The 17,034-nt window shown below is 38.8% G+C and overlaps 1 protein-coding gene across 1 annotated transcript in view; it reads right to left on the bottom strand.

The window, feature by feature from the left end:
* Positions 1-612: 612 nt before the first annotated feature.
* Positions 613-17,034, bottom strand: part of LOC126416307 (T-complex protein 1 subunit theta) — a 95,299-nt gene continuing 78,877 nt past the window's right edge. The window contains exons 7-9 of the mRNA XM_050083969.1: positions 8,526-8,729; positions 5,746-5,982; positions 613-973 (exon numbers count right to left, since the gene is read on the bottom strand). Coding sequence (XP_049939926.1) covers positions 785-973; positions 5,746-5,982; positions 8,526-8,729 — 630 coding nt within the window. The 3' untranslated portion in view covers positions 613-784. The remainder of the gene's footprint in view (positions 974-5,745; positions 5,983-8,525; positions 8,730-17,034) is intronic.

The following is a 17,034-nucleotide window of genomic DNA, read 5'->3' as shown; positions in this document are numbered from 1 at the left end:
CACCCACATGCCAAGTCTGACACCATGTGTGAGCTTAGTATGCTGGCCACTGCCGGGTGCTTGGATGGACGCTTTGAAAGAACGTACAAAGAGAACACAGTGTTGTAACACTGACTCAAAATAAGTATTTTCAATACAATGATTTTTTTCAGTTACAGTTATTCTTTAAGACTTCATGTACTGAACTGAGCTGAGCTCTTGTAAACTTCACGATAATGTTAATTACAAACAGTGAACATTACTTATAGTGTGTCACTGAAATCTTTGGTCCATCAAATGGAATGTCTAATTTAATGTCAACTGAAAATCAAGTATGCAAGTGTGGTTCCAGAAAGGAATGCATTTAGTGAGTTTAATTCAGAAATTAGTCCAAAACATAAATCAAGAAATAAACTTCTGAACGGATAATTACAGTTCTAAAGTAATGTGCAACACCGGACCCTCGCAAATATAATTTCAATAGTTCAGGCTAAAAGTCTCCCGAAGCAAAATGCTGTGACCTTCGTACTCTTGTTTCTCCACTAATCGAAAAATTCAATAAAATCAATGTTACTGCCAGAGAACTCAGGTTGTAGCACTGTAGAACAAAGAGTAATTGTAGTTTACTTAAATAAAAAAAACTTTATTGGTAAGGCAGATCAATGTGAGCAAATTAATGAGTTAAATAGTTTTGTACAAAAGCAACTGACAGAGCCAATAATGTAACATTTCAGACAAGTAAAGAAGTGATTTTTGTAATAATGATTGTGGTTTAGTAACAACTGTTTAAATAAGAGGAATGTCTTTAATCTTCATCATTCTGGCCTCCTGCTTGAGGTGCTTTTGGACCACCAGCTCGTTTTGCCATTATTATTTGATCAACTTTCAGTATAGTGCATGCTGCATTAGTTGCATATTTCAGCCCCCACATTTTTGTAAGATACAAATCAATAATTCCTGCTTCGGCAACATCTATGATAGCTGCACCTTCACCCTGTATAAAAAAGAGAAAACAAAAGATTGTAACAATAATTCACAAAGCTTAAAAAGCACAGGAATAACAGCTATTTTCACCACATGTTTCACTAATTATTTCACCTAGATTTCAGGTTATTGGTCCACTGCCTACCAACACTGAAAAAGGCACCATTGTGCACAATGATACTAACATTAAGATCAAAGAATTTATATCCATCAAAGAAATTATCTCACTGTTTATATTCCTAACATTGTGCACATCATCATCTTATTTGGTTCTAAAATATGTGGAATGGGTAAGTTTGTAGGATATTTATATATTATTAGTTTTAACATAATAGAATGTCCCATTTTTCAGTCCTACTCATGCAACTGAACTTAAAAACTAGGCTATTGGCTTTAAATAAAACTGTCTCTGGAATAGAGGGAATTGTCTAGAAGAAATGATTTTAACTTACATTAAAACTTTCTTTACTACCTGTCAGACAGTTTATGTTATTGAGCAAATGATTAAAAACTTTTCTTGATGCATATTTAACTCCTTTCTGCGTCACTATCAGCTTTTATAATGGATAATAAAGGTTGTATTTCCCTCTAGCGTTGTAGATAGGATCATCATTATTCTCAAATTGTAAAAAAATTTTTAAGGCAAATTTCATTAGTGAATATACACTGCCAGAAAAAAAATTAGTACACCCTTTTAGAGGTTTCAAATTCATTCACAATTTATTGTTGCAACAGTGCATATGGGGTACACATACAGATCAATAGCACAAGTGGTTCTGAGGTACCATGTATCAACCCATGTTGAAACACCCATATTAGTACCTGGTGTACACTCCGAAGGCGGCAACGCAGGTGCTGACTACAACATCCAGTCAACTGTACAGATGGCAAATATTGTTCTGTGATACGTTATGCCTCACTGCTCAACCAGTTCAGCTAGTTCTGTAAGAGCTCTTGGTTGACAAATCGCACAAGTCACTTCTTGTCCCATCATATCCTACTCGTGTTCGATTGGAGACAAGTTCACAGACTGTGCTGGCCAGGGAAGTTGGCCAAAAGCCAGACCATAAAGCCTGGGGTGGGGGCAATGTGTCTTAGACGAATGCACTCTATGGTAGCATTCATCAAGTCTACGTTGTGCATTCAAGAGACCATCACTTTCGGGCAGGCAGAATCTACCTTCATTGCTGCAGAACACGATCCACCATACCATCTTCCAGGTGATCCTTTGACAGCACCAGTCGAGTAATGTACATCAATGCTGTGGTGTGAGTGTAAGACGGGCTGGTTCGCAACAGTTTGTGTTCACAATCTGGGCTCACAAACCCTCTCATCTGTACTGTGGTAGCTGTAAAATCTGCCACTGCTGCGCTGGTAGCTATTACGCTACACATTGGCAGACAACACAAACCTTTATCAGTACATCTACTAACCCCCAGGTGGCACAGGCCATCATCAGATCAAAATCAATTTCATCTTTCCAGGCATACTCCCCACCCATCCCCGACAGTGCATATATGTGTGTGTGTGTGTTGTGAAGGCACAGTTAACATCACATATTCTTACTGTCCACTGTTGAGCCATCAATGCTTTCTAAGCAGTGAAGCGCAGTATCATAAATAATGACAGGAGCAAATCAAGAAGTCTCCTTATAGTAGTCAACTGAAAAATTCACACACACACACACACACACACACACACACACACACACACACACACACCAACTAGCCCTCCCGAGATAATTTGGCCAAAAGCCAACACTTAACCTTGCATCTGCCCAACTATATCGCTCCCCAACAACCCCTAACTGTGTTTACACCACCAGGTATTCCTTACCTTCAATTTGCCTCCCCCCCCCCCCCTCCCCAGCTCTCTTCTCAATAACACAAACATCTCAAAGGAAGACAGAACAGTCATACAAAACCCTGAGAAATATCTCAATTAAGCAGTCTAGCTGCAATCTAGTTGGCCACAATAATATGGCTATGCAGCCATGTGTGTATTCTATTAGATCTGAAGGAGGATATCATCCAAGAGCTCATTAATTTTTTCTGTTCCACTCACACGTCATTAACCACTGAACACCTCAATCACACAGTGGGTTGTTACCTCTGCTCCTTCCATTATTTACATTCCATCAAAAACAAATCTTATCATACATTTTTCATGAGAATACTCAATGAACTAAACAAGTAGGATATTTCAATATGATTATCCAATTTCACAAGTTTATTACTTCTACATAATGAAGGCAAAAACTTAAGATAAATTTTAACTTGCACATGAAAACAAGTTTACCTTAGAGCCAGTTACAAATTGCTGCTTCACACAGTTACCAGTAGGGATCTCTCTCGTGCAGATAGGTCACACACTTATTCATTATCCAATGTGTATGGAGTCAAGATAAGCTGTGCAGTATGATTTTTGTTGATAGTCTCTCTGTACCTCTTACAGTTCACAACATTTGACCATGGCACCAGCAGTTTCAAGATAATGGTTGTTTATGTAAGAGAAAATCCACAGGCTGTTTCAGTGTACTTTTTGAAGAAGCAGAGTGCATTCAACAGTGTTTTGGGTATGATCCATAGAAGTCTACTCATCCTGCCAGTCAAGAGTTAGCCATTCCTCATGTGTCGGGTAGATGCATTTCGTAACATCATTTGTTTTTTGAACTAAACATTTCAATTGCTAAAAGGTCTTCATGTACAGAATTTTGCAAATTCATTCTGGGTGCAGAAATGGAGGATAGCAACTTCCCTTCACATTTAATGTTTAATGATAAGACTGTTTCATTTAAGTGGAAAAATGAACTGGCGCAATGAAAGAATCTGAAAAACACAGCAACCACACACCACAGTCAACATGAGTTACACTCTCCAGAGCTTCATATGTTTCATGAGGAAATATTTGCAGCCCATTCTCTTTTGCAGAAAAAATACAGGAATCACGTACCAGATTATATTGGGGATCATGCAAGAACATGCTGAAAATTTCAGCTTTCAACAGGACGGACCACCACACTATCAGAAGTATGTAAGAGCATTTCTAATAATCACCTGCCTCAATAAAGTATTGTTGGCCTCCAACATTGTCTGACCCCCTCTTCCTCCCCCTACCACTCCCACTCACTCTATATCAACAGCAGTGAATGCAGAAGTGGAGGCCATCATGAACATTTGTAGAAGGTAAATGAAAACTTTCATACTAAATTTAGATATAACAAATATCACAGGGTTGTAACTGCAGGCTATAGAACATTTACTCGTGCAGTTTTAGATGCTTATTTTGAAAACAAAAATTTTGTAGTCTTATTTGTTAGTTAAAATTTACCGTACATTTATATCTTCATTCACATAGAAGATTAGTGTAGTGGAACAAGATGAATCTCTTGAAACACCCTTTATTTTACAATATTGATACAGAAAATTCTACTTGTTGTGCAGAAACAGATGGAAACAAACAGAGAGATGCAAAAATGGCTAGCTTTCAAAAAGAGTGTAGAAGGAACCCCTAATTCCTACAGCCAGAACATTTTACCTTTTCCATCTACTGCCACTTGGTGAGTAGATTTATGTATATCCACTACTATAAATATTTTCATGCATTTTGTGAGAGATTAATTGTTTGATGATTTCTTGTTCTGTCTCTTCTTGGATGTGTTTGTTTTGTATCTAATCATAAGCAGTTCTCAATCAAAATCCCATTATTGTTAAAGTATTTCCACTTTTTTTAAAAAAAAATCAATCTCATTTCTCTCCCATTCTTCTTTCCCTTCATGTGTAACTCAAATAAGAATTTGTAAGATTTAAATGTCAGGCTTGTCATCAAATATTTCCTACATTTATCTGTTAGCACCTCCAATAATACGATAGTAAAACTTTCTGGAAATATGGTAAATAACCCATAGGTATTAAATACTAGATCAAAGAAGTTTTTACTTTCTATACGTCAAGAACTTCAAGTATCAATCTAAAATCAGTGCTCCATCAAACTGGGATTCCAATGCTTCAGTCACTTATTACTATAGACAATTAAAGTTACAACTATCAATTTTTAAAAATTAAGTCACACAATTATTTTTCTGTTTGTTTGCAGATACATTTCTACAGTCCTGGTACATCTTACCAGTAACTATTTGAGTGTGTGGCATCATTCTTTCACACATGTCTGAAAGAACAGACACCACGCGAAATCCACAGCTGTGATTCATTATATATAAATTGAATGTGGAGGGGGAGAAAGGTAAAGGGAGGGAAGAGATTAATGATTTCAGTTGCATCGGGACATTATGTGGAATCAGCAGCAATGAGTGAAAATGTGTGCTGGACCAAGATTCAAAGCCGGATCTCCTGTTTACTAGGCAGGTACATCAACCACTGCACGGTGGCATTATTTTTGAGGACCTTTTACAAGATATGTGCATAACTTAGCACCTTCTGAGTGGGGATCTTAATTACCAACGAACCATACAGTTTAACATTTGGACAACTCTTTTTCTAATGATTTTCAAGTCATATTGATAAAGTGAAAAAAAGTATCCTAATATAGCCCATCAGAGCCATGCTGACAGGGGGAATGGTATGTGAACATTTTCCTAAAATTACTGATCCATTTTCTGTAAACAGACTTCCCATTAATGTGTAAACAACAAAATAATCTCTTAATGCAAACAGTTTTTTAATACAAGTAGCATATGCATGAAAAAACAATAGCAACTCTCAGTACTGAGCACAATGTCCTTCAATAAGATAATAGATAAAAAGTACTCAATAGTTTAATTACCTCAATGTCAAATCCATGATTCTTTTTTCCTTCTTCATGTGCAGCATACAGTTTTGAGACAACTTCACTTGACTTCACACCAGAATTTTCTGCAAGACATTTTACAAAGGTTTCCAATGCAGTAGCAAATTTTTTAATGGCATATTGCTCCAAGCCAGGTCGAGTTTCTGCAAAAGACGCTATCTGGCGTGCAAGTTCTATTTCTGTTGCACCTGCTCCAGGAACAAATCTTCCATCCTAAAGGGACAAAATTAGAAATAATTCTTCTCAGCATACAAATTTACTACAATACTCCCTTATTTTAAAATTATGAGTAGGAAACTACTGCTGGCAAGTACAGCAGATCAATATTGACCCAATGTCATTAATTCATATAACACTAACACTCACTCATGGATGTCATTATTCAACATCTGTTTCTTACACTATTTTTCAGAGCCCATAAAGCTACATACTAATCACTTAGCCACATTCTTTGCCTTTTTATTAAGCCACAATTACTAATCCTACATTCAATTTTGACCAGTTGAAGGGATACAAGCTGATCATTGGATCCCGAAAGTTTTAAGTCTCAATTCCTTCCCAGTGACACTCAAACAACAATATATATTTTTGTTGTCAAATGTGTTCCCCACATTCATAAGAAGTATGCAGTCATGTAGCCTCATAGTATCTCTCAACATAGCATCGTTTTGCTAATCTGTTTTGTTTTGTCATTGTACTATCATTGCCTAGAGAAAACTACATGGAGTACATTAATTGCCTTCTCCATCAGAGCTGTTTTACCCAAAAATGTGAACTGCTCTATCATAAACTACTCTGCCAGTAACCCCAACTTCTTTGAAAAACCTTTCTTGTGTACCCAAAACCGTCACTGTCGGGTAAACCTACGTCGCACTACCCTAAAAGTGTTTTCACTGATAACTATTTTTCTCAACTTCAGATCTAGGCCTGACAATAAAATTTGTCCCAGACAGTCTACTCTGACAAGTCACATCAACCACCACCACCTCATGGATTAGGCCTTTGGCCTGTTCTGACTGACCAAATCGAGCCTGGGTGCTTCCACACCAAGGGCGGTGATGATAACCATTCAGCTACAGAAGTCATCACCATACCTCAATAAAATTAAACTTTACACAAATACTGAGTAAACAAACCATGGCACTAGAAATAATTCCCATTTAAAATGTAGAAATTTTTTACATTCTAAATAATCACGTCCACCTGTAACAACAACGACTCTGTACTATTGTACATATAAGTAATTCTTTTCATCTGATTTTACGATAAACTTGTGTAATGGATGTTCTGATTTCATTTCTTTTTGTTTCATGTCATTATGTTAAGAAAACTGTATATAAGTTTCAATGTGAATATTAATGTTTATGTCAAATGTCAAGTAATATTGTAATAGAATTGAAATGTAACAAATGTTGAAACTGTTGTAAGATGGTTAAAATTTTAACTGTGCATCTGGTCGATACGTAGGCAATGTGTCAGGATATGTAGAATGCAAAACCTCAGGTGAATACCCGTTCTGTCAGGGAGCGGTAAAAGGTGGATGGCAGGTGAGCGCAGGAAAATGCCGCGGGCACCGCACGGCACAACGGGCACAGTAGTAGTTAGAGTTTGGCACTGGTTTGAGCAACACTTTCTGGAGCAAGGAGACTCTCCTGGAAGACATAGCTTCACTGAGCCTCGGCTATGCCGTTCCAAAATTCCATAGGCACTAAATGGAAAAGTATTGCGATGCTAAGAAGAATTAAAGTGCCGATACATCAAGAGCCATAGCTGTGGTTGTATGTGTGCTCTGTGCTTCGCCATCTTGTCACCCGCCAACCGCTGCATCTATACTAGCAGGTTGAAATATTTAGTACTGTATTTGTATGGATCAGAGAGTGAACTGTGTTTGTTTGGTGCAATAATAACCTAAATTTTACCAGAACTTTTCTATCATTTAATTATCCTCACAACTAACCTAGACAGGGTTCCTTTCCAAATGTTGTGCAATCCGAGTGTCCCGAAATGAAAATTAAAAATTGTGTTAATAATAATTATTTGCAGAACTAGATATATTAGAATGGTGTTTAAAGAAATGTTGCTCATTTAGGTACTTTCCCAATCAAAGTGACTTATCCATTTCTTGTTCCATTTCACAAGTACCTTAAACAATGGAAAATTCAGAATGGAATGTAGCAATATTATGAAAAGGAAAGTTGCTACTCACCATACAGCGGAGATGCCGAGTCGCAGATAGGTACAACAGCCTTTTTGCTGTGTGTATCTGCAACACAGCATCTCCACTATACAGTGAGTAGCAATTTTCCTTTTATCAGTTATTAAAAAATATTTATATAAAATTTTCTAGGCTGTTCACTATTTAGTTTCCATGCACTATTAGTTCCAACATATGTTGTATCCTATAAACAATGTGACTACAGTATCATCAAACAAACTCTTATACCTTTGAGTTATTGTTAAATGAAGGACACTTTTTCCTTTTCTTGGAACTGTGCAAAGAGTTCAGTCACAGGATCATTATTACATGCACACACAAGTACTTCCGCTTTTAAAATCCTGACACTCATACCCACAACTACTGTTACTTCACCACATGCATTAGGGCTGATAATAACACTAAATCTGATATATAACTCTTAGAGATTACAGCATTTGAGTCGGTGCTTAAGTCCATAAAATAAAATCAATTAAGGTAACAGTATAGCTATCACATCCCTAAAAAGCAAGAAACTGAAGTATCCGCAAGCCAAACTTACCCTTGTGATTCCCTTGAAGGTATTCACACCATCGTCCACAGCACGTTCTATATCATCCATATAATTGTCAGTTGAGCCACGAATAACAATGGTTGCAATTCGAGACTCTCGTCCTTCTAACTTAAAAACTACTACCGAAGTGTCACCAAGTTCATCAACATACACGTGGTCAGCATACCCTAATTCTTCTTTAGTTGGAGCTGTCTATAAATTAAAAAAAAGTCAGTCTCTGATTGTAACTATTATGCTGAATTCATGCTAGCATAGATAAAATACATCAAATAAATCAACATATACCTGCAAAATGAAATGGCAAACTATAATATAATACTTTGATGCAATGAGCATATACTGCACCGGAAACAATTCAATTCGCAATATAAGGATTCTGAAGGTGGCAGGGGTAAAATACAGAGAGTGAAAGGCTATTTACAATTTGTACAGAAAGCAGATGGCAGTTATAAGAGTCGAGGGGTATGAAAGGGAAGCAGTGGTTGGGAAGGGAGTGAGACAGGGTTGTAGCCTATCCCCGATGATATTCAATCTGTATATTGAGCAAGCAATAAAGGAAACAAAAGAAAAGTTCGGAGTAGGTATTAAAATCCATGGAGAAGAAATAAAAACTTTGAGGTTCGCCGATGACATTGTAATTCTGTCAGAGACAGCAAAGGACTTGGAAGAGCAGTTGAACGGAATGGACAGTGTCTTGAAAGGAGGGTATAAGATGAACATCAACAAAAACAAAACGAGGATAATGGAATGTAGTCGAATTAAGTCAGGTGATGCTGAGGGAATTAGATTAGGAAATGACACAAAGAAGTAAAGGAGTTTTGCTATTTGGGGAGCAAAATAATTGATGATGGTTGAAGTAGAGAGGATATAAAATGTAGACTGGCAATGGCAAGGAAAGCGTTTCTTAAGAAGAGAAATTTGTTAACATCGAGTATTGATTTAAGTGTCAGGAAGTCGTTTCTCAAAGTATTTGTATGGAGTGTAGCCACGTATGGAAGTGAAATGTGGACGATAAATAGCTTAGACAAGAAGAGAACAGAAGCTTTCAAAATCTGGTGCTACAGAAGAATTCTGAAGATTAGATGGGTTGATCACATAACTAATAAGGAGGTATTGAATAGAATTGGGGAGAAGAGGAGCTTGTGACATATCTTGATTAGAAGAAGGGATCGGTTGGTAGAACATGTTCTGAGACATAGAGGGATCACCAATTTAGTATTGGAGGGCAGCATGGAGGGTAAAAATCGTAGAGGGAGACCAAGAGATGAATACGCTAAACAGATTCAGAAGGATGTAGGTTGCAGTAGGTACTGGGAGATGAAGAAGCTTGCACAGGATAGAGTAGCATGGAGAGCTGCATCAAACCAGTCTCAGGACTGAAGACCACAACAACAACAAGGATGGGAGGGCAAGACTGGAGCACAATTTCTTAAAATGTTTATTAATGGTTCTGTCAACAGTTGCAGTATTTATTAGGTGACTAGTTTCAAAACTTACAGGTTCATTTTCAAGCCTGGCCTACTGACGCTGCACTGAAAGTGCCAATCTTAATAATAAAGACCAAGTGGCAACACATGCTCTATAAATGTTTGAGGATGAATGAAACAATCCACAATGGCCGTTACCAAATCAAAATTAAACGAAATATTAAAACTGAAGAACTGGAGCATAATGTTTCACAATTTGTTCTTTGGAGGATAAAGAGATTAGTGCTTACAATCCCGTCAACAATATGGTCATTAGAGATGCTGCACAAGTTCGGATTTGGGAAGGAAACTGCCTGTGCCCTTTCACAGGAACCATCCTGGCATTTGCCTGAAGCAATTTAGGCAAATGGTGGAAAACCTACATCAGGGTGGCCAAACTAGTCCAGTGTGCTAACCACTGTGCCACCTCACTCAATTTGGTCTTCGGCTCACAACTGATGTTTTCAGGATTGATAGAAGTCCTCATTTGGTTTGCTTTCAACCTGGCAACTTCTATTCTCATTTGTTCAAAGTTTTTCACTGGAACCAGGTCGTGCCTTCTCCATAACTGTCAAATGTTCTGGGAAGCATGTAGAGAATCTTGCCTACTGACAACAGTCCACATGTCCAAGTAATTTAATTATTCCCAGTGATATTTGCAGTAAGTTGTTCCTTAACTGGCCTTATATCTCCATGCAGTGTATAGGCCTTTACATATCTTAATCCCGTTCTTTCCTTATTCAGAGCTACTCCTCTGAGACTACTTCACCAGGGGTAAAATACAGAGAGCGAAAGGCTATTTACAATTTGTACAGAAAGCAGATGGCAGTTATAAGAGTCGAGGGGTATAAAAGGGAAGCAATGGTTGGGAAGGGAGTGAGACAGGGCTGTAGCTTATCCCCGATGATATTCAATCTGTATATTGAGCAAGCAATAAAGTAAACAAAAGAAAAGTTCAGAGTAGGTATTAAAATCCATGGAGAAGAAATAAAAACTTTGAGGTTCGCCGATGACATTGTAATTCTGTCAGAGACAGCAAAGGACTTGGAAGAGCAGTTGAACGGAATGGACAGTGTCTTGAAAGGAGGGTATGAGATGAACATCAACAAAAACAAAGTTTCTGTAGGCTCACAGAGGTGACCACTTGTTCAACATGAAATGTTGAATACCAAACTGGGTACATGTATTCTGTGACAGTACCAGAAATACAGGGTTCCCCGCACTTAAGGAGCCCCGGGAAACGTATTATAAAAATCTTAATATCTCATAACACATTCTACTGTGTTCGGTTGGTTTGCGCATGCCGTTATGGCGCGCGCGCGCACACACACACACACAAACAAAAATTGTGCATGACATTCCTTTACGACTGAGAAATGAAGGTAAATGACAAAAGGTGCTGGAAATGACTTCTTCCACTAGTATACACAGGTCAACACGGCGCTGTATTTTTGAGAACATTTCTGCCGGAGTATTGCATTTCACAGAAGATGTTCTCATGTAACTCATCGACATGGCAGCAGCTGTGAACTGTGGCGACAATGAGTTTCATGAGCTGTGTATGGGTCTTCTGTTTAAGTTTCCTGTGCATCATCACTGCAGTGCAGCATCAGACCTTTTTTTATGCTAGTCACCAGTTTAGTAGATATTGCTTCATGAATTTGTGAAGTAGGTTGGATGATGAGGAACTGACACTTGGCTGGTACCACCAAGATGGGCGAACATGCCACATATTTAAAGAGAGTATGGGTGCAGTGGAATCATTTCTTCTTGACACAGAGTGATTTCCAAAGGATTACAGGCCCCATAGTCATTTGACTTAAACCTTGATGCCTGACTTCTTTCTGTTGGTCACCTTAAAGGTAATGTGTACAAGAACAAACCACACAACATAAATGAGTTACATGAGAACATCCGTCAGGAAAACCAGTCAATCATGCCAAATACTCTGGCAGCAACATTCACAAACATATAGCACTTCTTGCACTGTACCTTCATTTCTCAACCATAAAGGTATTTCATGTACAAATTTGGTTTCATGTCCTGTTTTATTAAGAATTTTATAACGCTTCTTCTGGGACCCCTTACAAGTGGGACACCCAATACATTCCTGATAATCTCTGTGATCCAGCCACTTAATACAGCAAGTTGCTTCATAAAGTGAACTTCAATACACAATTTACACAGCACTTCTTAAATTGAGAGCCCCAGACAAGCATTACTGTCCGGTATTTCAGAGTTTCACATTTCTAATTCAGTACCAGATCACATCACTTAAGCGTGCAATGAGCTTCAATATTTCTCAAATGAAAGGTGCACACCTGGACCTTTATAGAGTTGGGTCTTAACTGGTTTGTACTGTAACAGATTGACAGGTGTTCCAAAGCTGCAGACATTACTTCCATTACTTCTACTTTGTGCTGTGTGCGCTTAGGGCAGTATGGTAAGTACACAAAAACCTTCTGGTGTCTGCGAATAATGGATAGTCATTTGTGTAGACAATGAACAGCATTAGAACTAACACACTTTCTTGTGGTAGACGATTTTTCTGCAGCTCTCCATTGACAATACTGCCTTTGGAAGAGTATGAGAAATCCACAATACTGAAGACTTTTCTAGAAGTAGTTGGTGAATCCCTGTATCCTATACTTTTGATACAAAAGCAATGTCTTAATGCATATTCATATAAACAAACCATTTCAAAGCTTGAACTATGCCAACTACAACCCCATCACTGGCATGACCTATTTTGCTCAAAAGGGCAAAAGAGAGGGGGGGGGGGGAGGGGGTCAGAGGCAATTTAAGTTATATACCAGTGCCAAAAACTAATCATTTTAAATGTTAGCATGACTACATAACTTTGGTAAAACTAATACAAGCATTTCACAAATCATGACACGGAAACTCTTCACACAGCACTCATTAGGCAAGACAGCACGCATCATGAACCAATCCTCGAGAAACTCGGACAATTCCTGACAAAATGTAGTTTATAATGGACAACAGAGGACACCAAAATACTTCACACAAAGTTGCTATTAGTTCACATAATGAACTCTTTAGAGCGTAAACCAAACGGCCACAATTAAGTCTGCACTTGGCCTTCATACAGATTTAATATTAATAAAACATACAGCAACATCAATCTTGTTCAATGTATACGTGACAAGATAAGTAAGTGTCCTAGACAACCCAAGTACCGAAGTGAAGATTGGAGGAGGAAGGAACTTCAACAGGATGTTTTGAATTATTCCCCCAAATTGATGAATCCATCTCATAACACATTCTACAGTGTTCGGTTGGTTTACGCGCACGAGCACAAGCACGAGCACACGCACGCACGCACGCACGCACGCACAGAGAGAGAGAGAGAGAGAGAGAGAGAGAGAGAGAGAGAGAGAGAGAGAGAGAGAGAGAGAAATATCCAAATATTTCTCGATGTTTGCTATGGTGTAACTTTACTACTTTCTTGCTGCACTTGGTATCTCCTTAACTGCATCATTAGGACTGCAATTACATGACTTTGAGATGCAAGATTTTAATTTAATTTTTTAGGATTACATTGTGGACAGCAAATATATGTATAGTGTCGCCTGCAAAAACTATATGGCTATGAAGGGAAGGATATGGCTTTGAAGGGAAGGATACACAACTATAATGATGTCCAAAATTAAAGCAACAAACCGCTGTTTCCCCATCCTGTGTCTAATTCACGATATAATCATATAAACTGTCAACAGATATCCATACGATCATGTTCTGCTTGGAAGATGGAATTTTGGTCAATGGAAAACAAAGCCAATGATGACATTAGGGCACCCATCGATCAGAGTAGCATTTATTGGGTAGTCCCACATTGACAATCATTGTGTCCACAGCCACAGACAGTGCAGTATGGCACAGAGAACATGCCTACCAGATTCTCTGCAGTGGAGGGCCATAGGAATAACGGAAGCAAGACAGTCGTAAACTCATGTGGCCCGATGGCTTAATGTGAGTCATTATGTTGTTCCTCAGATGTGATGATAGTTAACGGAGACCGTAACTGTATCCTGAATACAATGGCAGGGCTGACCACATATGACATCAGAGAGAGAGGACTTATTTGGCTGTAAGGGCACAACAATACGGCCTTAGTACTGTGTAACAACTGGCATAGGACCTCACAGCATCCAATGGTGCACGCGCGCGCGGGCGGCGCGTCTTCACAGAGCGGGCGGCGCGTCTTCACAGAGCGGGCGGCGCGTCTTCACAGAGCGGGCGGCGCGTCTTCACAGAGCGGGCGGCGCGTCTTCACAGAGCGGGCGGCGCGTCTTCACAGAATGGGCGACGCGTCTTCACAGAATGGGCGACGCGTCTTCACAGAATGGAATGTCTAGAGTGAAGTCTTCAACATGCCAACTGTGCAGTCGAAGAGTGAGCCGATGTTCTTTTCACACATTAATCCTGATTTGGTTTGGGAAGTGATTCTTGATGGATTCGCATCTGAAGGGAATGTGGAAAACCATTTTGAGACCTGAACATTGTGGAAGGAGAACGATATTGAGGAGGAGCGCTAATCGTGGGGGCATGGATTCTGTGGACCACTCAAATACCTCTTAATGAAATTGGACAGGTAAATCAGCAAGGTTTAGCTGCTGTCAGGTACCGTGACGAGGTCTTGGGACTTCATGTTTGGTTGCTGCAAGATGCTGCGCGTACTGATTGACGATAATGCTTGACTTCATAGAGCACAGTGGTTGATGTTTTCTTGGAAACAGAAGATACTGCAAACATGGTGTGGCCTGCTTGCTCTCCCGAATTGAATCCCATAAAGCATTTCTGGAATGCACTAGGGAGATGGGTTGTATCACGTCAGCATCCACCAACCAATCTCCAAACTAGCGAGCAGCTCCGCAGGAAGAATGGGCGTTATTGCCTCAATGTGACATTGATTACGTTTTTCACTGCATGCTCCATCATTGTCAAGACCTATATGGCTGCCAGAGGTAGTCACATTCCATAGTGAACACATTAAACAATTGTCAGAAAGTGTATGCAAATCTGCTAAGTTGGAAAAAACAAAGAACACGTTCGTCTACTGTTCTGCATGTTGCAGTTGTTTACTTTCTGTATTTTTTACACTGTTTCTACTCTGCTATCACCTGTTTATACCATTTTGTGGCAAAATAAATGCAAACTTGCAAAATTGCAAAATTTCCGTTTGTTGCTTTAACTTTGGACACCACTATCTATGAGACTGCAAACTTCCCTTGCTAACTACTGTTTATAAAATTGCCTACTCCTAGGACGACTGTGTAGGATACCTCGAAAGGTCACTGTAAATATGTGTATTTCATTTCATTGTGCTATCATGTAATGCAGCCTGTTGGGGCTATCCTACCATGTAAACCCTCATGAAGCATGCACATAGCTGCTGTTAGAGTGGCTTGTGCGCCTCAACAATACAGATAGCCATACCGTAGGTACAGCCACAGTGAAGGATTTATCTGTTGACAGGCCAGAAAAACGTTCAGTTGTGAAACGAGGCAGCAGCCCTTTTCAGAAGTTGCAGTGCCAACAGTCTGGATGATTGACTGACCTAACCTTGTAACATCTACCAAAATATCCTCACTGGGTTGGTACTGCGAACCGCTGGCAACAGGAAACTACAGCCATAATTCCTCCCAATGGCATGCAGCCTAGTTAAATGATGAGTAAAAATATTCTGGAGGTATAATAGTCCCCATTCAGATCTCCAGGTGGGGACTACTAAGCAAGATGTCATCAGGAGAAACGAAACTGGCATTCTATGGATCGGAGCGTGGAATATTAGATCACTTAATCGGAAAGGTAGGTTATAAAATTTAAAAAGAGAAATGGATATGATGAAGTTAGATATAGTGGGAATTAGTGAAGTTCAGTGACTTCTGGTCAGGTGAATACAGGGTTATAAACACAAAGTCAAATAGGGGTAATGCGGGAGGCGGTTTAATAATGAATATGAAAATAGGAATGCAAGTAAGCTACTATGAACAACTCAGTGAACGCATTATCATAGCCAAAATAGACACAAAAGCACACTCCCAGCACAGTAGTACAATTTCCTACGCCAACTAGTTCTGCAGATGAAGAGTCTTAAGAAATGTATGATGAGATAAAAGAAGTTATTCAAATAGTTAAAGGAGACAAAAATTTAATTCTGATGGGGGACTGGAATTCGATAATAGGAGAAGGAAGATAAGGGAAAATAGTAGGCGAATATGGAGTGGGTGAAAGGAATGAAAGAGGAAGATGCCTGGTAGAATACTACACAGAACATAATTCAATGATCACTAACACTTGGATTGAGAACATGGAAGAGACAAGAATGTTTCAGACTGATTATATAATGGTTAGGCAGAGATTTAGGAACCAGAACTTAAATTTTAAGACATTTCCAGGGGTAAAAGTGGACTGACCACAATTTATTGGTTATGGACTATAGATTAAAACTGAACAGATTACAAAAAGGTACAAAATTAAGGAGATGAGACATGGATTAAGTTGAAAGAACTAGGGGCTGCTGGGTTTCAGAGGGAGCATTACGCAACAGATGACTAGAGCAGGGGAAAAGAATACAGTAGAAGACGAATGGGTAGCTTTAAGAGATGAAATAGTGAAGGCAGTGAATCATCAAACAGGTAAAAAGACTAGCCCTAATAGAAATACTTGGATAACACAAGAGAGATTGAATTTAATTGATGAAAATAGAATATTTAAAAATTCAGACTTAAATGTTAGGAAGTATTTTCTGAAGACATTTGTTTGGAGTGCAGCCATGTATGGAAGTGAAACATGGATGATAAATAGTTTAGACAAAAAGAAAATAGAAGTTTTCAAATTGTGGTGCTACAGAAGAATGTCGAAGATTAAAGGGTCCATCAAGTAACTAATGAGCAGGTACTAAATAGAATTGGGGAGACAAGAAATTTGTGGTGCAACTTGGACAAAAGAAGGGATTGGTTGATAGGACACACTCTTGAGACAGTGATCAATTTAGCATTAGAGGG

Source organism: Schistocerca serialis, chromosome 8, assembly GCF_023864345.2.
Source record: "Schistocerca serialis cubense isolate TAMUIC-IGC-003099 chromosome 8, iqSchSeri2.2, whole genome shotgun sequence".
Classification (NCBI taxonomy): domain Eukaryota; kingdom Metazoa; phylum Arthropoda; class Insecta; order Orthoptera; family Acrididae; genus Schistocerca; species Schistocerca serialis.
Note: the sequence above shows the minus strand (reverse complement) of the source record. Positions and strands in the feature narration are given on the sequence as shown.